The sequence below is a fragment of the Culicoides brevitarsis genome, chromosome 1 (genome assembly GCF_036172545.1).
Source record: "Culicoides brevitarsis isolate CSIRO-B50_1 chromosome 1, AGI_CSIRO_Cbre_v1, whole genome shotgun sequence".
In the NCBI taxonomy this organism is placed as follows: Eukaryota; Metazoa; Arthropoda; class Insecta; order Diptera; family Ceratopogonidae; genus Culicoides; species Culicoides brevitarsis.
Window position 1 is genome coordinate 23,409,468 of NC_087085.1, and position 19,072 is coordinate 23,428,539.

General features: G+C 28.5%; 5 protein-coding genes across 8 annotated transcripts in view; 3 read left to right on the forward strand and 2 right to left on the reverse strand.

Moving 5' to 3' along the window:
• Positions 1-59: 59 nt before the first annotated feature.
• Positions 60-1,961, forward strand: LOC134827614 (phosphatidylinositol 3-kinase regulatory subunit alpha). Its single transcript, XM_063840340.1, has 3 exons — positions 60-866; positions 925-1,043; positions 1,107-1,961. Exons 1-3 carry the CDS (start codon positions 150-152, stop codon positions 1,582-1,584), a joined length of 1,314 nt encoding a protein of 437 aa, XP_063696410.1. The 5' UTR covers positions 60-149; the 3' UTR covers positions 1,585-1,961.
• Positions 1,962-3,637: 1,676 nt separating this feature from the next.
• LOC134827611 (alpha-1,2-mannosyltransferase ALG9) lies at positions 3,638-5,925 on the forward strand. Of its 2 annotated transcripts, none has more exons than XM_063840337.1 (4): positions 3,638-3,897; positions 3,973-4,061; positions 4,139-4,376; positions 4,437-5,925. In XM_063840337.1, the coding sequence occupies exons 1-4, from the start codon at positions 3,788-3,790 to the stop codon at positions 5,776-5,778; spliced, it is 1,779 nt and encodes a 592-aa protein (XP_063696407.1). In that variant the 5' UTR covers positions 3,638-3,787; the 3' UTR covers positions 5,779-5,925. The 2 variants fall into 2 exon arrangements, with proteins under 2 accessions (XP_063696407.1, XP_063696408.1); XM_063840338.1 differs by having other exon boundaries at positions 3,758-3,790; positions 4,437-5,924.
• LOC134827610 (protocadherin beta-12) lies at positions 5,793-10,460 on the reverse strand. Its single transcript, XM_063840336.1, has 9 exons — positions 10,373-10,460; positions 10,179-10,277; positions 9,728-9,810; positions 9,519-9,635; positions 7,834-7,946; positions 7,293-7,765; positions 6,420-7,221; positions 5,987-6,362; positions 5,793-5,927 (listed from the first exon to the last, which is right to left on the reverse strand). The coding sequence occupies exons 1-9, from the start codon at positions 10,425-10,427 to the stop codon at positions 5,862-5,864; spliced, it is 2,184 nt and encodes a 727-aa protein (XP_063696406.1). The 5' UTR covers positions 10,428-10,460; the 3' UTR covers positions 5,793-5,861.
• A 1,159-nt stretch (positions 10,461-11,619) lies between these two features.
• Positions 11,620-12,980, reverse strand: LOC134827616 (secernin-3). Its single transcript, XM_063840347.1, has 4 exons — positions 12,760-12,980; positions 12,537-12,700; positions 12,187-12,478; positions 11,620-12,122 (listed from the first exon to the last, which is right to left on the reverse strand). The coding sequence occupies exons 1-4, from the start codon at positions 12,883-12,885 to the stop codon at positions 11,643-11,645; spliced, it is 1,062 nt and encodes a 353-aa protein (XP_063696417.1). The 5' UTR covers positions 12,886-12,980; the 3' UTR covers positions 11,620-11,642.
• A 225-nt stretch (positions 12,981-13,205) lies between these two features.
• LOC134827609 (biotin--protein ligase) overlaps positions 13,206-19,072 on the forward strand; it is a 28,191-nt gene continuing 22,324 nt past the window's right edge. For 2 of the 3 annotated variants that reach the window (XM_063840334.1, XM_063840335.1), the window contains exons 1-4: positions 13,206-13,536; positions 13,617-13,894; positions 13,969-14,125; positions 14,394-15,127. In XM_063840334.1, coding sequence (XP_063696404.1) covers positions 13,410-13,536; positions 13,617-13,894; positions 13,969-14,125; positions 14,394-15,127 — 1,296 coding nt within the window. In that variant the 5' untranslated portion in view covers positions 13,206-13,409. The remainder of the gene's footprint in view (positions 13,537-13,616; positions 13,895-13,968; positions 14,126-14,393; positions 15,128-19,072) is intronic. The other variant, XM_063840333.1, reaches the window with a different exon arrangement.

Below are 19,072 nucleotides of genomic sequence, written 5' to 3' on the forward strand. Positions count from 1 at the left end.
CCCCCTCAAACTTCCGACGCCGTAAATGGATGGCGCCTAATTGAACAAAAATGGTGACATTTGTGTCGCTATGTCAGTCAGCTGTCAGGTTTTTTAAAGATTATTTTGTTAATTATTATTGTCCCAAAAAAACTGGTAACTGAACACTTATGGCTACGCAATGTGGGTACATTATGACCTCAGGCGAGTCCTCTAAGTCTATTAAACAAACGAATACCAACACCTCAGAAAAGTCTTTGTCTGATTGTGAATGGTACTTTGGGAGCATAACTCGCGATGAGGCACGAGAAAAATTAAGAAACGCCCGGGATGGTACATTTTTAGTAAGAGATGCTACCAGTGGTCAAGGAGAATATACGCTAACATTGAAAAAAGACGGTGCTGAACGTGTTATTAAAATTTATAATAACAATTCTCGATATGGTTTTACGAAAGGCACTGAAGGTCTTGATTTTCCTTCGGTGCCGGACTTGATAGCATATTACCGCACCAATTCATTGAAACATTATAACAGAATACTTGATACGACACTGTTATTCCCCGTTTCACATTTGACAGACGATGATAACATTGTCAATTATAAAGATATTGATAATTTGGTGCAAAAATATTTAGAAGTACATAAAGACCTGCATGCTCGAGAAAAAGAATGTGACAAAATTTCAACTGAATACAAGAAGATTGACAACGACTTGGACATCAAATGGCGAGCCTTTGAAGCTTTTCATGAAGCTGAAGATCAATTTAAAGAACAACAAGAATTGAAAAAACGTTACAAAAATGAAGCAGAACCTCATGAGCTGGAAGGTCTTCGTGAAAACGAAGAATTGTTAAATTATCGTTTAGAACTTTTGATACACTGTAGAGTAAGGAATGCTATTAAGCAGTATCAAACTATTTTTTATTGATAAAAAATTATTTTAGAAAAAACTAGAGTCAGAATATGATGAGCAAAAATCACAATATTTAACATTAGAAAGAAAAATACGATGTTTGCAGCCTATTCTACAGAAACTGCGAAAAACAGAGGAACGTTTTGTAACGTAAGTATTTCTTTTGAACTATTAAATTGTAATTACCTAATATTAATATTTTTCTGCATTCAGACATTTGATTTCTCGTGGAATTAAAGAGCATCAAATAAAAGAAATAACAGAATTTGGATATAAAGCGTGGTTAAATCAAGAAAACTTGGAGTTGTCCCATTTGGATGAGAAAACCTGGTTTCTTCCCAATACAAGTCGACAGGAAGCAGAAATACTTCTACATCAATTACCAACTGGAACCTTTTTGATAAGAGCACGTACTGCTGGTGGTTATGCTCTATCGATAATTTGTAATACAGTAATAAGCCATTGTATTATAAATGAAACAGATCGAGGATTCGGTTTTGCGGAGCCATTTAATATTTACGAGTCATTGTTAGCTTTAGTGAAACATTATGCCAAAAACTCGCTAGAAGAACATAATGATGCGTTGCAAACCACGTTAAGATATCCTGTGTATTGCAGCTATGTTGTTAAAATAAGAGAGGAGATAGAATCACAGAACGTTAGTTCTGTTTCTTCCATAGTACCAACATGAAATTCACGTCAAAACAAGCCTCATGAACCTTATACTACAATAATGCTGGTTGTAAATTGAAGTATGCATTGTTTACATAAATACATAAGTCTTTCCAAAATTTGTATTAAACTTATAAAATTATTTACTCAATAATAAAAAATGTTCAAGTACATATGATAAAACTTGTCAGTCACAAAAAAAATATTTTTGTCGCATTTTAAATTTATTTAGAAAAAAATCTGTTCGTGATTGTCTAATTGGCCTTGTGTCAATTCAAAAATGAGTGGAAAATTCTTAATGAGCTCCGATAAGGCGTATTTTTTTTTTAGTTTTTAACGCGTATTCGTCAGAAATAAAGACGAACTCAAACAATGTATTATTTTATACTTTTATGACTTAGAACTCGACTTGAAATCCTTACTTTTAAGAAAAAATTAGAGAGTTGGCAATAAAAAATGGATATATTTATTAAAAATTGTAATTAAAGATAAAATAGGTTTTCATTAGTAAATATGAAATATGATTGTAAAACCATGTTATTATTTTATTTTTATTTATATATTGTAGTTTCATTCAGATATTGATTGTGACCCGATTCTAAGCAAACTATATGTGCGAGAGCTTATGGTTCATGGAGAAATATGTTAGTTTTGACAAAGAAAGGTTTAGCGCGAATTAAATCACGCCGCTTTTAGAACCCCAAATTTGACTATATTACATAAGTCGATTTTTCAATATTACTAACAATTTCCAGTTTTATTTTCAGTGCTTTTTTATAAATCATTGAAAGTTTAGTTAGAACATCATCGGATAATTTTCGGAGCTATCTCTGGTCGTAACCAATACTACTTAATCGCCTTACGTAGTGCCAAAGTTAAATAAAAAAAAAAATCAATCAAGCTTCTGAAAACTTACTCTTGTCATAATGCACCATGCCGGAGCCTAAGAAATGTACAAAAACACACTTTCTTAACAGAAGAAAATAAAAAAATTGATTAAAATAATAAAATATTTATATCATTTAAAAATTACATAAATGAGCAATTCCATTCTAAAAAATACTAAAAGAACGATTTGAGATTTTCATAAAACAGAAATAGAACTAAAAAACTGAATAGTTTGTCGTGAGATCCATCAGAAAAGAAAAAAAAAATGAAAATTTTAATTTGAAGAAATTTTCAAAAAAATGTCTGTTTAATTGCAATGTGCCAGATCGCACATAAGCATGTAATTCCAAACAATGTGATAAATCGCACATAGGCATGCATGAAATTGGGATAAAGTAGCTCAGATGCTTATGTTTTACAGATTTAGGTTGACAAATGTATTTTAACAGTTAGCCAAAAGCTTAAAATGTACATTGGGGCAAAAATTCCGAATGCTTACTGGGTCAGAAGTCTAAAATTTGTAAAAGAGCTAAAAACTTCAAAATGTGCACTGGGTCAAGAATTTAAAATGTGCTTTGGGGCAAATAAATGTTAAAAATGTCATTCAGGACAAAAATATTTGAAGTTATAAGATGAATAACGAAATTTTTATCACGTCATTTATCACATTATTCTATTTTAACTACTTTGCACTATTAAAACTTAGTAATGACAATGCTTAACAGATCATGGAAGAACGAAAATTTCATATGATATTGGAATTCACTTTAATTTTTGATTTAAACTTTAAATCGATTTTTCCCAAATGCATACATATGTGCGATTTATCACATTAGCCGTTCAAATATTTTCAAAAAAAAAATATTTTTGAAAATTTTTTGACAGGTATTTTCATGAAATTTTTTTGTTTAAATTTCTTCTTAATGTAGATACCATAAAAACAACTAAAATATTCGCAGATTTGACCAAAAATTGTTTAAATTTTGTCAAATACTAATAAGTATTTCAAAACTTTTTTTTTTTAAATTCTGACAATTTTCTTAGGTTCAGGTCAAATTTTTTTTACTGGAATTGGTTGTCATGTCGAATATTGCATAAAACATATAAATAAATATTTAAATAAATACACTTACTTTGCTTCCTTAAATTTCTTAAATACATTCATTGGTATGAAATATAAGAAAGAAACGAGTGTACATTTTAAAAATGTGATGACTTTTTTAAGTAAATATGTATTTAAATTTTTATAAGAAAATAAAAAAACATTTGTTTTCTTGTTAATTTGAATTTTAATAAAATCATAGAAAAACATCAAGAAGCTATTAATATAAAAAATGGTAAAACATAGAAAATATTCTAGCAAAGCAGATCATCGACAATCAAATTACGTTGAAATTAATAAAATCAAAGACCATCGAAATAAATCAAATGTTCAAGGAAAAACGTAATCAGATTACTATTTTAAACTTTGCAGTATTAAAAGTTAAATAACAAGAAATATACCTGTATTTTTTTTCAGAGAAATGGTGATGTTGCCCAACGCAGAAAGTGCATTAAAAATACTGTGCTCTGTGCGATTATGTGCAGCTATTTGGTCTCATATAACAGGTAACCTTAAAAAAAAATTGGCCTGGCAACACAAAAATGTATACATATATTTAAATAATATAATGTTTGATTTTTAGATTGTGATGAAACGTTTAACTATTGGGAACCACTGCACTTTCTAATGTATAACACTGGATTACAAACTTGGGAATACGATCCGAAATATGCACTTAGGTCATATTTTTACCTTTTGATCAATGGAATACCGGGATGGATATACAAGAATATATTTTCGGCTAGCCCCATTCTGATATTTTATTTCATTAGGTGTATGTTGGCGTTGACTTGTGCTGTCAGCGAGTTTTATATTTACAAGTAAGTCTTTTTTGTTATTTACTTTTATTTGAGAAAATATATATTTTTGTTTAATAATAGGTCTATATGCAAAGAATTTGGTGTTCACATTGGTCGACTATGGATTTTATTTCAAATATTTTGTCCTGGGATGTTCATATCAAGCTCAGCTTTTTTGCCAAGTTCATTTTCAATGTATTTTATTAATTTAGCACTTGCAGCATGGTGGAATCAAAAGTACAATTTGTCCACATTTTTTATTGCCGTATCTTCCTTACTTGGTTGGCCATTTGTTGCAATCTTAGGACTACCAATTGCATTTGATATCACTATTAGGCAGAAGAAGACTCAAACGTTTGTTTTTTGGTCATTAGTTTCAGCAGCTGTAATTTTAATACCTATGACTGCAATTGATTCATCATATTTTGGTAAATTAGTGATATCACCAGTAAATTTGGTTCTTTACAACGTATTTACTTCACATGGTCCTAATCTATATGGTGTTGAGCCAACGTCTTTCTATTTGATAAATGGTTTCCTCAACTATAATATAATTTGGTTAATGTCTCTATTGACTCCTGTAATGCTTTTAGTCGGATATTTCTTTATTCCAACAAAGTCCAATGCAACTTTAAACATACCATATTATCTTAGTTTAGCCCCCTTTTATATGTGGCTCCTAATATTTTTTCTACAACCACACAAAGAAGAGAGGTTTCTTTTTCCTATATACCCTATGATATCTCTTTGTGGTGCTATAAGTGTTGACGTTGTACAAAAGCTATTTAATCGCATAAACATAAAATATAAAAGCACACCAAATAACAGCTGTTACTTGAATCATACAACATGTATTGCAGTCATTTTCGTTATAGTAAGTTCTTTGTTAAGTATTTCACGGATTATATCGCTGCACAGAAATTACCACGCTCCACTGGATCTTGTTAGGGCAATTGATACCTTACCTAACATTCAAGAAAACTTAAACAATGGTAACTTAACTTACAACTTCTGTCTTGGCAAGGATTGGTATAGATTTCCTACAAGCTTTTTCTTTCCTTCTGATCAGTTTCGAGTCAGATTTTTAAAATCCGAGTTTAAGGGAATATTACCGGCCTACTATGAAAACGACACCGCGTATGAGCATGATTATTTCAATGACAAGAATGAAGAAAACTTTTCCATGTATTTTGAATACGAAAAATGTGACTTTTTGTTAGACCTCAGTACCGGAAGACACACAAAGTTGGAGCCAAATTACTCAGATCGATTAGATGAATGGAGTATAGTTAAGTCTATGGCTTTTGTTGACTCAACGAAACCAAATAACATTTTGCGAGCCTTTTATGTACCTTTTGCTAGTGATCATTTTGTAAAAATGGCAAAATTCAATTTGTTGAAACGAAATAAGAAGAATATGTAGTTTAATAATTTTTATTTGTACCTATTTAAACATAAATACATTTCACTAAAAATATGAAAACATATTTTTTCTTTTTTTTCACATCAAAAATAAACTGTTAAGTTATTCTCAGAGTTGCCTAAGTTACCAACTGAAGTTAAAATGTTAACCTGTAAATAGAGTATATATTTATAAAATAATATAAAAAAATACATTAAATAAAATTTACCTTATCTTGTTGTAAAACATGTGAGTAATCAAAATTAATATTTTTCACTTGAGTATTATGCTGATCGTTTGCTACCCAACATATATTAGACGTTATTTTATCATCGGAAAACCCGTCACGTTCGTCATTTTTTGTACATATGCAATTCCCTTGATCAATTCCAGTATTATGATCATAAACTTTTTTAGCTTCACGTTCCAAACTAGCTGCCAAAATTGTGCTAGCTCCGGCACTAATACTACTATTAGAGCCTCCATACGTATTCATAGGATTGCCAATTGTTATTTTTTTTCTCGAGGTTTCTTTCACATCTTCAATGTATTCGTGCGTTGCTTCCGCTTCAGTAGGATTGTGTAAATATGACTCTGGTTTACGTCTATAACATTTTGAATGAAATATTTCTTATATGATAAATAATGAAGAAAATACTAACTGTTTGTGTATGTATGTTGACATTATAATGATTACTAAAATGAATACAATTACAATGGTTGTAAAAGCTTTCAGAACGCCTGGAGCCCATTTGAGTTTTGCTTCATTAGGCATTTCAAAACTAACTGACACAGGCACTGTTGTACTTTTAGGTGGCGATCCAGAATCTGTTGCTATTGCTAAAAAATGAACTGTTGATACATTTGGTTTCCTTCCAATATACCACAACATCCCTTTAAAATCTAATTTAAATAAAAAAGCGAATGCTCCACTTAAGCGCATCGATATTTTTTGACCACTTTTGTCTCCGTCTGCTGCTTCTAATTTTCCTAGAGGAATGTCATTCATTGTTTCTAACAAAGTGTTTGGAACCACAAAATTGTAGTATGTCTGTCGAAATCTGGGTTCCCAATCATTTACATCAATTACTTCAACTGTTACATCAGTCTTATCTCTAAAAATGCCATCAAAAACTCCAACCGAAAAGGCATGTAATGTTGACTTTTCATAATCTAATTGTTTTTTTAAAATCAGTTCACCATAGTTGTTTATTTCAAAAAATATTGACTGTTCATCTTCTAGTATTTTGTATGTAAGTTTTCTATCTTCCCTATTTACCGGAAAAGAGAAAATTCTGCTGCCCACACTAAGATCTTCCTTTACTTTGACGGTATATGGTTTATGGAGAAAAACAATTGGTTGATTGTTTTTTCTATTTGACAGAGTTAATGTAACTAGCGCATATCTGTCGGCATTGTCTAGTTGTGTTGCTTTGATTACAAGTGTCACAGAGTTTTGATTTTCTAAAAATTGGAATAAAACAACTATATAAGTACAATGAATTTTTTTAAAATTTAGTTTCACTTTTCTATACCTGACGCCAGAGGTGAAATTAATCTTATGATTCCAGTTACAGGATCGATAGAAAAATATTTCGCTTCGTATGAGGGCTTAATGCTATACACTAACGGTGCCTTTATCCCTTCATCTTGGTCAATAGCTTTTATGGGTTCTGGATATATTTTGATTTGTCCTGTAGTATTGTGCAGTAATTCCGCCGTGTAAAAATCTTTGAGAAATTTAGGATTTTGATCGTCAGCATCTATCACTATAACTCTCAATGTAGTGTCCGAAAACTTTGGAGGACTTCCTTGATCTTGAGCTCTTAACTTTACAGTAAAATTTTTCAATACCTCATAGTCTAAACTTTTCTTCAAAACTAACGTTCCCTCTAAAGGACTTACGAACTGGACGTAATCAGAAAAGGGACCTTGAAGAACGTGATACTCGATTGTAGAATATGGTCCTGGCTGATCTTCATCTACAGCATGTGCTCCTTGTAATATTCTTATTTAACAAGAATTCAAAAATATATAGTATGAGTATTCCCTAATTTATAAAATATTATAATATACCTTGTTCCTGGAACTGTAACTTCGGATAAAGTCAAAATATAAGGTGCGGCTACCCATTGTGGAGCATTATCATTGACATCAGTAACTCTGATATTGACAGGTATAACAAAACTCTTTAAATAAAAAATCACATTTTAATTTTTTAAAAAAATTTTTGAAATATTGTTTTCATACAAAATGGCAAAATTGTTAAACAATTTTTGAACGTTAAAAATTTTTTTAATTATCTTTTTGAGATTTACTAATTTAAAATCCCGGGCGAAAAGGATAAATCGCACAACTGCACATTTTGACAAAATTGAGTAAAGAATGAGAAAATGTGCTTAAAGACGAGTATTTAGAGATACATTGAGAGATTTTCAAAAATTTTTTAAAAATTTCAATTTAATTTTAATAGAAAGAATAGTCAAAAAGGATAAATCGCACAAATGCATACAAATTGGTAATAAATCAAATATAAAAATTTCTCCAAATCGTTTTTTGTTCATGTTTTTGTGTTGTTTATGCTCTGTTGTTACATAAAAAGTCAACTTGAACCAAAAAATTTGGAAAAATATTGAAATTGAAAAACTTAAAAAATCTCATTTTTATATGAAATTTTGTGCAATTGTGCGATTTATCCTTTTTCTCAATAAAAAATTTCCCAAAACTACCACTTAGAGATTGGATAAGAAATTTTTCTGCACAAAAATTGTTTTTATTGGCCAATTATTTACTTTTGTAAGCATTTTCAAGAAGAAATAGTTCGTAAATAAATTTTAACAGGTAGAAAACCGTAAAAAACTTTAAATCGTTTTTTCTGTTTGTTAAAAACTGCAGTTGTGCGATTTATCCTTTTTGCCCGGGAAATAGATTTCAGAATATTACATATTAAAAATTAAATAAAAATTTCATACAAAATAACTGTTAAAAAATTTTGAAAAATAAAATTAGAAATTAAAAAAACAAATTTAAAGAAGAAAATTTAATTTAATTTAATCATTTTTTAAACAAAATTGAGTAAAAATTTAAATTTTTTGAAAAAAAAATTTAAAAAATATCTTTAAAAATTATGAAAATACACCAAAAAACGGTCATTTTTGATGGATTTTTTTACTTTTTTTTGTCCCATTGGATTTTCGACTTTTAAAATGGGGCATCGGACTTTATTTTTGATTTTCATTTGGAGCAACCTTAAACATTTAAAAAATTCTAATTTAGGTTCATTTTACTAAAATTCCCATTTAAAACTTTTTTTTTATATTTTCACTCCACCTTATTTTTTTAAAAGTCCGTTAAAAGCTACTTAAATATAAACTAATGTTCAAAAAAGAGAGACATCATAAAAATTAATTTTTTCATTTTTTTCACTTTTTTCTCATGAAAACTGCAATTAAACATTTTGCATGTTATGCATGCTATGCACAAAAATCACCATTTTATTTATTTAAATAAAAATAAATTATGATTATTATAAAATACTTTAATCAATTTTTTTTATACACATAGTATTTGTAGTTTCATCATTTAAACTAAAAAAATCTTAGTTATTTTGTGATAAAAAATTATTCACACTTGTATGAAATAGTTTATTTTCAGAGGCACGACGCGACGATGGAAGGAGATATCAGACAAAATATTTAGGTGAAAAAAGAAAAAAGTCCTCATGCGAAGTAAACATTTTAAATAAGAACAACTGAGTTTACCGGGTCGTTGGTATGGCGTCTATCACAAATTACATTAACGTATACAGAAGCAGGACCACGTTGCGCTTCTTTATCCAATGGAGTTATCAATACCAAGTCTTTTGTTCCTTGAGAAATCTGTTTGAATATATATTTATATTTTTGAAGTTTATAAGTAACTAAACTTTAATTTTCATTGTAATGCACTTTTATCTTAATATATGATATACCTGAACTGGTGAATTACGTTCTCTAAGTGACAAATCTATGTTTCCTTTTTCGATATTTGGATTACCATTGATAGTCAATGTACCTAAGAAATAAAATGTAACTTTTATGTAAGAGAACTTATTTACTTTAACTTAAAACATAATATACAAGCCAAGTGCATTTTCAAAAAATGTCGAAAAATCATAAGTAATCACAATTAATTACATGCATCACCGTGATACAGTCTAAATTTATTAAAAAAAATGATATATTTCTTAAATAACGAAAAAATGTTTTTGCTTTGTTTTTTAACTATTCGAGATATCCAGAGTTCCATCAGGTGTTTATGGACCTAAAATAATGTGAAATATTTTTTTTTATTTTGAAATTTTTATCAACTCCGCTTTTACTCATTCTTATGCATTTTTTATATAATAAAATATTGTTGTCATAAAATTTTCAATAGCTCACCAATAATTGTTCCTACAGCAATATCTTCACTGACAAGAAAACTTTCAGCAGAGCCTCCGTTACTCAAAAAACATCTTGAATCAAGGATGGGCGATTGAGCTAAATAGGAAAAAATTATAAAAAATTGAATTTGGAATTCAAATAACACGAAAAATGATAGTATTTATTATAGATCCCTTTTTATTGACACTTACCTTGTATTATTTTTATCCACACTCCCAAAAAATGTAAAATAGTTAAAATCCACATTTGTAAATTCAAAACTCTTCTAAATCCACAGAAATCATATTTATATTAAAATTATAAAAGAATGATTTTTTAAAATACTTCTTAAATAAATAAATAATTTGTTGTTAATATAACGGTAGAATTCTTACTGGTTAAGAAAATCGAATACAAAACATTTAATGCTGAACAAAATCTATACCATACGTAAATTAGTAAAAATAAAATAGAAATAAATTAGTATCTGTTTACTTCAATATTCTTATTAAAAAAAAATGAAAAAAGAAGTTATCTGTACTTTTTGATCGTTTTTACAAAACTCATTTAAAAAAGGGGAAAAATTTACAAACACTACCTATGCTTCAAACTGTATTATTTATATTGTATAAGTACTTATACACAGACAAAAAATGACACGCTTAGTTGTCATAGCTTTCGCTTCTTTATACCGAAAATTTATTCAAATGGAACTGATCAACACACGCATTGATACTGTTATTCTTTGCAATGTAAAATAATTTTACAGACTGATCTGTGTATACTCATTACGTTAAAGCTCTAAGAAATGTACAGAACAAAATTGTTCAAAAACAATTATTAATGTACTCACTTAGTAGATATTTATTTATTTATTTTTTTTTTCAATATGATTCATATGAATTCTGCTATCAAATAAAACATAAAAATTTAAATTTTGTCAATAATTTATTAAATATTATTACATGAAGCACATTTATCAATAAATTCGTAAATTTAAGAGCTAAAATATTTATTAAAAAGATGCTGCAGAAGGTATTGAATACCTAGTACTCGAGGAATGATTCTATATTATATTGACTCAGATGATAATAATGAATAAGCTTGGCAAATATATGTAAACGCATATTTTTTTTTCAATTGTCGTATTTAGAGAACCAAATATGGGGAAATCCGTTTCATGTAATTTCGAGTCTTTTAAACCCAACTTCATTTTGCATGTTTTTACTTTTAGCGCATATTTTGCATATTTGTCATTTTTTAAGCATATTTTAGCATATTTCCGCATTTTTTGAAAATTTTAAGCCAAATAAATGGTTTTTTGATCGATTTTTGATCAAGATAAGAGAGACAGTTTTTTAAATGCATATTTTTGCCAAGCTTATTCATTAATAATGAATATCAAGAATTTGAGTAATTTATTTAAATCTTTAATTTTTTTTAGATTTAAATATTACTATATTCTTGGAACATATATGTTAATTAACGATAAAATTTAACTTCAGCCTCTACACAATCTTTCATTAAGTCGTCTAGCTCTTGACTCAAAGCTTTTGGATTTTCAGCTATGTATGTGTCGACTTCTTTAACACAAGTCTTTTCTAAAGATTGTAGCAGTTCTCCTACCATTTTCCAATTTCGCTGAGAATGCAATTTATTTAAAATTGTGTCATCTTCTCCAACCTTCACCTTTGTTAATGGAGATATACGTGCACTAGAAGTAAATACAAAAGGTTTAAAAACAGATTCTTTTGTAGAAGTCCCGGTAAACCAATTAACACAGATGCCGTTCAAATTTAATACAGATACATGACTAGATTTTGTGTTTTCCTTTCCATTATGATTTCGAAGTACATCAAACATTGTTTGAACTGTAAATTTTTTATCCAAATTTTGTTTATCATAACATATGGATTCATTTTTGTGTTCAGTACCAATAATACTTTTGAAACTGAAATCGCTCTGAAATCAAATTTTTTTAACATACTGTTTTGACATGTGAGAACATAAATAATTTTATACTTACTGCCCCATCCCATAGTGCTAACGATTTACATTCTTCTTTTAAATTTTCAGAACATTTATCTATCTTGGTTCCTACGCATAATTCTGAGCTAACACTTCTAAATTGAGCATCTATCTTTTCAGCTGCCCATAATTTTCCAACAATGTTTAATATCCATGCTGAACCAGGATCACAAATAACAAATGAAAACATACAAGACATATCAATAGGTTTAGTTTCTTCATACTGGTTTATCAAATCTGTTATTATTTGTATCGCACATTCTGAACCAGTACTCTTTTCGAGAGCTAATCTATATTAGGAACATATTAATTTTATGATTATATATTTAAAATCATATGTTTGTGTACCTGAGAAGTTCATTTCCTTGAAAACCAGACTCATTTTTATTGTAAACAAGACCAATGGTAACGTTTTTTTCATTAGATCCGGAGACTCCTCCATATGACTCTTTAGGTTTGCTAAGAATAATTCCAAAAGCTTCTCCACTTCCATTGATTTGCATATTTGACAACTAATGTTTGTTCATTAAAATTGTAAACTTGCTGAAATGATTTTCAATAATAAATTTACCTGTATTGATTTGGGCTGGGCTTGGGAAGGAAAATACACAATTTCCGGGCTATCTTCAAACGAAATTCTTCCATAGATAATAGAATCACTGTAAGGAGGCAAAGTTACAAAAATTTCTCCTGGCATCTTATAGAAATTTGTAATTTGGAGCAAAATTTTGAAGATCTGAATTTGAAAAAAAAAATTCTGTCGTATTCTGTCGAAATGCAAATGATATACCCTATGGGTTAAAAAGTAACATACATGTAATATGTTAACTAAATACCAAATTACTTTTTTTATTATTTTTTATGATTACATATCATGTTGAAAAAAAATAAGTTTTAATACAAAAATCTAGCGATTTGAGATAGATATAAAAAAACATTGTTCTTATAGTTAAATCTTATATTTGAAAATATACGTAGTAAATCAACATTTCCGGACGCTAGGGTGCATGTTTGGTGCACTTTACTACTTAAATTGTAAAATAATATTGCACAGTTTTCTTCCCGAAATTGATAATTAAATAAAGAACTTTATCTAATATGTTTTTTAAGAACTCACTCTCAGTCTTTCTAAGTTTTAAACATTAAAAATTATTCAGCTTTTTACTATAAAAAATAATCTTAAAACTGTGTCATTCATAACATATTACAATAAATAAAACAATGATTTTCACATTATATTATATTACTGCAACGATTTTGCAATCATGGAGACTCAAAACAATTTATTCAAAAATATCACAGCAACTGTCTTCAAAAGAATCCGTTGTATTTTACAAACACGATACAGGTAAAAAAAAAAACATTGAAGTTTATCGTCAATCCAGTTTAAATCAGTTTTTTTTTACTTTTTATTTTTTACTTTTGAAGGTTTGACAACTACTTTTTTGTCATCTGATTTATGCTCTAATCATAAACAAGCAACCATTCAAAAATGCCTGTATATTGATGAGAAACAAAGAGGATATGTACTAGTGCCTCGTCAAAATATTGTTTTAGGATCATGGATTGAATATTCACCTGCTGTGAATCTCCTTTCATCTAATTTTAGGATGAACAATGTATTATTTGAAGAGTCAAATGAAATACATTTTTTAGTTGAGACGGGTTTAATACCAATGTTTCATGCAACTGGTGATAATTTAATGGTAAAAACCTTATTTAATTTTTAGATATTCTACCATTAAAGATTGTATTCTGTTTGTTGTATATTTTATTTTAGATCGAGAACTTTGGAATACCAGTTGCTTGGAAAGTAGACTCTCGATTCGCGATTTTGTTAAAATCAGATAAAGAGCGTTTTTCCGAGTTAATAATATCTTCTTTTTTTCAAGATTGTTTGATGCTTAACCATAAGCTTCCTATCATACGGATTGAGTGTAAGTATTCAGTGATGTGTTTTAAGTGATAATACCTACTATTAAGTTGAAATACTCAATGTCACTAGTCGTCAAAAAAAAAAAAAAAAATCACGTAATTTCCAATTCTCACAAAGCAATGTTTACTGTTTAGAAAAGTATTTATATTTTTCAAGTATCTTCCAAATTGTGACGAGACAAATCATTGGAAAATAAAATTTCTTTTTTTTTTCTTATTTGAGCATTTCTTATAACACAACTATTATTAATACTAATTTGAAAATTACAGCCGTAACAATAGAAGGAGAACCTCGTTCTTTTAATAAAATAATAGGATGCTCTAAAAAGGAGTATTTTAGAATAAATAGAGTTTATCAAAAACTCTACAAATTACAATGGGATCGGCATATACAAGAATTACAGCAATTGTCATTGTTCGCTAAGAAACAGCACGATAAAAGTATTGAAGTATCTTCTATTATTAAACCAGATTTAATACCTTCAAAAAACAGTTCGAATTTTTGCCATGATAAAAAAATTACAACGTCTGAAAAGGATATTCCTCTTAAAATTGATACCATACAACATAACTTGATTTTAGAAAATAAATCAGATGATGCGCATTCGTTAGTAAGAGAAAATGTTTCACAAAATATAGATATTTGCAATACTATGAAAACGGTCAGTGATACTTCTTTGAAGCGTACAAAAAAAGGAGGAAATATAAAATATACGAAACCACCAAATATTTTAGTGTATTCTGATAGTCAAACGACCAAAGATAATGTCATTACCACGTTACGAAATATATTAGCAGCAGATGTTTATACAATATACCCACTTACGACAGAAGATGTTAAAAGCCAAGTATGGATAGATAACGCAACATTGGTAGTAGTGTGTGGTAGTGTTCCGAAACAAGTTCAAAATATTATCCTTGATTACTTCTTAAAAGGAGGCAAAATGTTTTGCTTATGTTCTGATGTTCTACACATTATTCTGCCTGTTTATAGAATTGCAGAGGTAATTACATAATTAGATTTTTAGTATTCGATTAATTGAACCTCGAGCGAATGTTTTCTTTAAATTTATTTCCTTTCTGTATACACTTAAAAAATAAGAACTTTTATTGAATCTTTGAACATTTTAGGCAGAAAAAGAGTATTTTTGATTTACATTTTAAGCAAAATATCCAATTTATAATATTAACCGCATTTCGAAGATAAAATGCGGTATTAAACTCGACTTGTCGTCCGTGTGTGTGTATTTCAGTAACGCTCCAAAAGTTCCCATTAGTCCTAAATAGTGCTCATTGGTCCCACATTATTCCCAAGGAGATGCGGGAAGTTGAGAGAAATACAAAATTCTTTTAGAATATGGAAAATCTTCTCTTCAAGTTTTTACCATTTTTATATTGTATTTTCATTCAAAAATGTGGATTCGATCGGTGTTTGAGAAAACTATACGTCTCAGAGCATATGTTCCATTGAGAAAAATGTTAGTTATGAAGTCCCCCATAATGTTCACGAAAAAAATTTGGAGAAATTTGAAAAAAAAATCACTCAGAGGCTCTTATTACCATTTTTATATTGATTTTGCCCTACAAGATCTGTTATGACGTTATAACTCGCGAGCGGAGCGTCTCAGAGCATAGGTTTCATGGCAAAAAATGCTCATCGTGACGCAAGGAACAATGTTAGCTAAAAAAATTTGAAGATATTTGAAAAAAATTTTCTCCCATATACGCTTATTACCATTTTTATATTGTATTTTCATTCAAAAATGTGGATTCGATCGGTGTTTGAGAAAACTATACGTCTCAGAGCATATGTTCCGAGGAGAAAAATGTTAGTTATGACGTCCCCCATAATGTTCACGAAAAAAATTTGGAGAAATTTGAAAAAAAAAATCACTCAGAGGCTCTTATTACCATTTTTATATTGATTTTGCCCTACAAGATCTGTTATGACGTTATAACTCGCGAGCGGAGCGTCTCAGAGCATAGGTTTCATGGCAAAAAATGCTCATCGTGACGCAAGGAACAATGTTAGCCAAAAAAATTTGAAGATATTTGAAAAAAAAAATTTCTCCCATATACTCTTATTACCATTTTAAGTTCAGTATGTGTATTTATTTTTTACTGAGCTCTCATATTTAGTATAAATATTTTGGTCAAAAGAAAACTTTAAATCATAAATTTTTTGCCCAAATTTTTATATTTTTTGGCGCACAATTTTTTCCGTTCTCCTCGGGGCTGACTTGTTTCATGCTTTATAGTTTGTTTTTTTTTTCGTTTTCCTTCAAGCAGACTTGTTTTATCCTTTATAGTTTGTTTTTTCCTTATTTTTTTTATTTTATTTTTTATTTATTTATTTTTATTTTATTTTTTATTTATTTATTTTTTTTTTGAAAAATATAAAAATGATTTTAGAAGTTGAAAACTTCAAAAATATATTTTTTTTAAATACTTTTTTTAAAAATTTTTTAAATATTTTTTTTAAATATGTTTTTTTTTTCTTGATTTATTTGACATTTTTCACTGCATGAAAATATTTTTTCAATATTTCAATAAATATTTAAAATTTTTTAGAAAGCTCAAACAGCACAAAAAATTACAAAAATATAGATTTGCAATCTTTTTCAAAATCTTGTGAAATACCTGATGGTTGTAAGATACTGAACCTTGAAAAATTCGGTAAAATCACAGGGTTCAGTGAACTGCACCTTTATAATATTTAAGAGTTAGATCAAGCTGCATAGCGTACCTGAAGAGGGAATTTCATAAGCTTTCCAAAAATATATAAACTTTGATTCCAACAGGTCTTAATTAGGGAGACATCATTAATCAAAAAGTGTGATCTACACTGTGATCTAAATCACAATTTTTTAAAATTTTGCATTTGATAAAAAAAAAGTTTTAGAGCGTTTATTTATTGTAAAATATTGTGAATAAATTGTAAAGAGTAAAAAATACAAAAAACTAGAATAAATCCTAAAAATATAAGTTTGAATATTTTCAATGATAAATTAAACAAATTTTTTCAAATAATTAATTTTTAAATCTATTTTATTTTTAATTTTAATGATTGTAATTTTATATTGTCTTTAAAACCAATATTTAACAAACAGAAAAAAAATCATACACTATCTTGAGCTTTGACACAAGGCTCTAAAACGACTATAAAAGGGGTGCAATCTAAATAAAACATCTTATTTTATTATACAATTTATATTGTTTAATTTTGTGTTTCAAGAAAACCCACAAAAAGCCATTTTTTGTGTGCTTAGGGTCATTATATATCATCATCATCATAAATTTTGTGTTTTTGAGGGACACAATTGCATTCCTTGCCATATCTGTGGATTAGTCCTTGCTTCATGAAAAATGTTTTGATGCAGTTAAAAATTTGAAATCGTAAAAAAATTTGAAGAGACAATTTGTCATATTCTGAAACAGTTTTGTGTTTTTCTTCTTCCCGCATCTCCCAATAGTGTCTTCGAAATACGAAAAAATATGACAGTAAAAATTAGAATTAAATGAAAATGATTTCGCAAAATTAAAGGTGTTCCAAAAACTTAACTTGTTTCGCATTTCCGACCCATTTCAGAATAATGCCCAACTTCAAATTTTTCCCATTTTGGAAGATCATACTGTATTTTAAATTTATTTAATAAGAACATTTTGATTAAAAAATCAAGTCGTAATATTTTGCACATACCAAAAAAAATTGAACTACTAAAATTACATTTTCATCTAACCATAAATTTAAAATTTACAAACTATTTGATCAAAATATCTAACAAACCAGATCAAGCTGTATCCGTACAGCGTACGTTCAACGGTACCGCATTTTAGGTGTATAAGTTTAATGTTGTTATTTAATTGGGATATTTTAAATTTAATTATTTACCCGGAATGTCTCGGAATGCACCCATTTGGAGTGCATTTTGAGTACATTCCGGGACATTCCTAATGCATTCCGAGACATTCCGGATATTCCGAGTGTATTACGGCTGCATTCCGACATTCCAAATGACATTCCGGCTGCATTCCGACATTTCGATGACATTCCGGCTGCATTCCGACATTTCGATGACATTCCGGCTGCATTCCGACATTCCAAATGACATTCGGGGTGCATTCCAATTAGGCCACACATGACGTACGACATCTCCAGCATAATACCGCATTTTTTCTTCGAAATGCGGTAAAAATACATTTTTGTCAAATAAAAATACATTTTGATCTACATAACATTTGATACATTTGAATTTTAGAAAACAGTATTAAAAACTAAAAATTAAATTAAATTTCTTTTATTTCTTAAATTTCTTTTAAATTTTTAAATTTTTCTTAAATTTTTTTTTTAAATTTCTATATCCCTATATTCCTATTATATAGGTTTAACCTATTATATAATTTTTAACCTATTATATAATTTTTAACCTATTATATAGGTTTTAAAATCAAAAACCTAACGCGAACAATAAAACAGTAGGGTTCGTCCCATGCACATGTCGACATGCATATGTCAACATATATGCTGCATGAAAATACCATGTCAACATGTAAAATTGACATGGAAAAAAACTAAACCAAAAATTGAATATTTTTAATTGAATTAGCTTTTTTATGAACGCGGTTCTTATTTCTTTATGTTCGAGTTCGTCTTATTTTTTACTTTGATTTCGAGTTCAGAAATTTAATTAAATTCAATTTAAGTGACATTTAATCAAATTTTTAAGTATCGTTATTAAAAAAAATACTTTTTATTGACAGAAAATTAAGATATTGAACAAAATGTTCAAATGGTTAACAAATTAAATTTAAAAATTTATATTTTATCGTATTTTGTGTTCTTAATGATAAAATATACGTTTTCTAAAAAATACTAAATTTTCAAAAATCTAAAAACGTGCTGCATGCATGCCGGCATATGTCGGCATATTTCGACATATTTGCATGTC

Coding starts and splice junctions, on each gene's coding strand:
- LOC134827614 (XM_063840340.1), top strand. CDS start 150: ATGGCTACGCAATGTGGGTACATTATGACCTCAGGCGAGTCCTCTAAG. Junction 867..924: donor AACTTTTGATACACTGTAGA/GTAAGGAATGCT, acceptor AAATTATTTTAG/AAAAAACTAGAGTCAGAATA. Junction 1,044..1,106: donor ACAGAGGAACGTTTTGTAAC/GTAAGTATTTCT, acceptor TTCTGCATTCAG/ACATTTGATTTCTCGTGGAA.
- LOC134827611 (XM_063840337.1), top strand. CDS start 3,788: ATGGTAAAACATAGAAAATATTCTAGCAAAGCAGATCATCGACAATCA. Junction 4,062..4,138: donor TATTTGGTCTCATATAACAG/GTAACCTTAAAA, acceptor TTTGATTTTTAG/ATTGTGATGAAACGTTTAAC. Junction 4,377..4,436: donor AGCGAGTTTTATATTTACAA/GTAAGTCTTTTT, acceptor GTTTAATAATAG/GTCTATATGCAAAGAATTTG.
- LOC134827610 (XM_063840336.1), bottom strand. CDS start 10,427: ATGTGGATTTTAACTATTTTACATTTTTTGGGAGTGTGGATAAAAATA. Junction 9,811..10,178: donor TGCTGTAGGAACAATTATTG/GTGAGCTATTGA, acceptor TTTATTTCTTAG/GTACATTGACTATCAATGGT. Junction 7,766..7,833: donor GTTACAGTTCCAGGAACAAG/GTATATTATAAT, acceptor TTGTTAAATAAG/AATATTACAAGGAGCACATG.
- LOC134827616 (XM_063840347.1), bottom strand. CDS start 12,885: ATGCCAGGAGAAATTTTTGTAACTTTGCCTCCTTACAGTGATTCTATT. Junction 12,479..12,536: donor CAAGGAAATGAACTTCTCAG/GTACACAAACAT, acceptor TTCCTAATATAG/ATTAGCTCTCGAAAAGAGTA. Junction 12,123..12,186: donor TAGCACTATGGGATGGGGCA/GTAAGTATAAAA, acceptor ATTTGATTTCAG/AGCGATTTCAGTTTCAAAAG.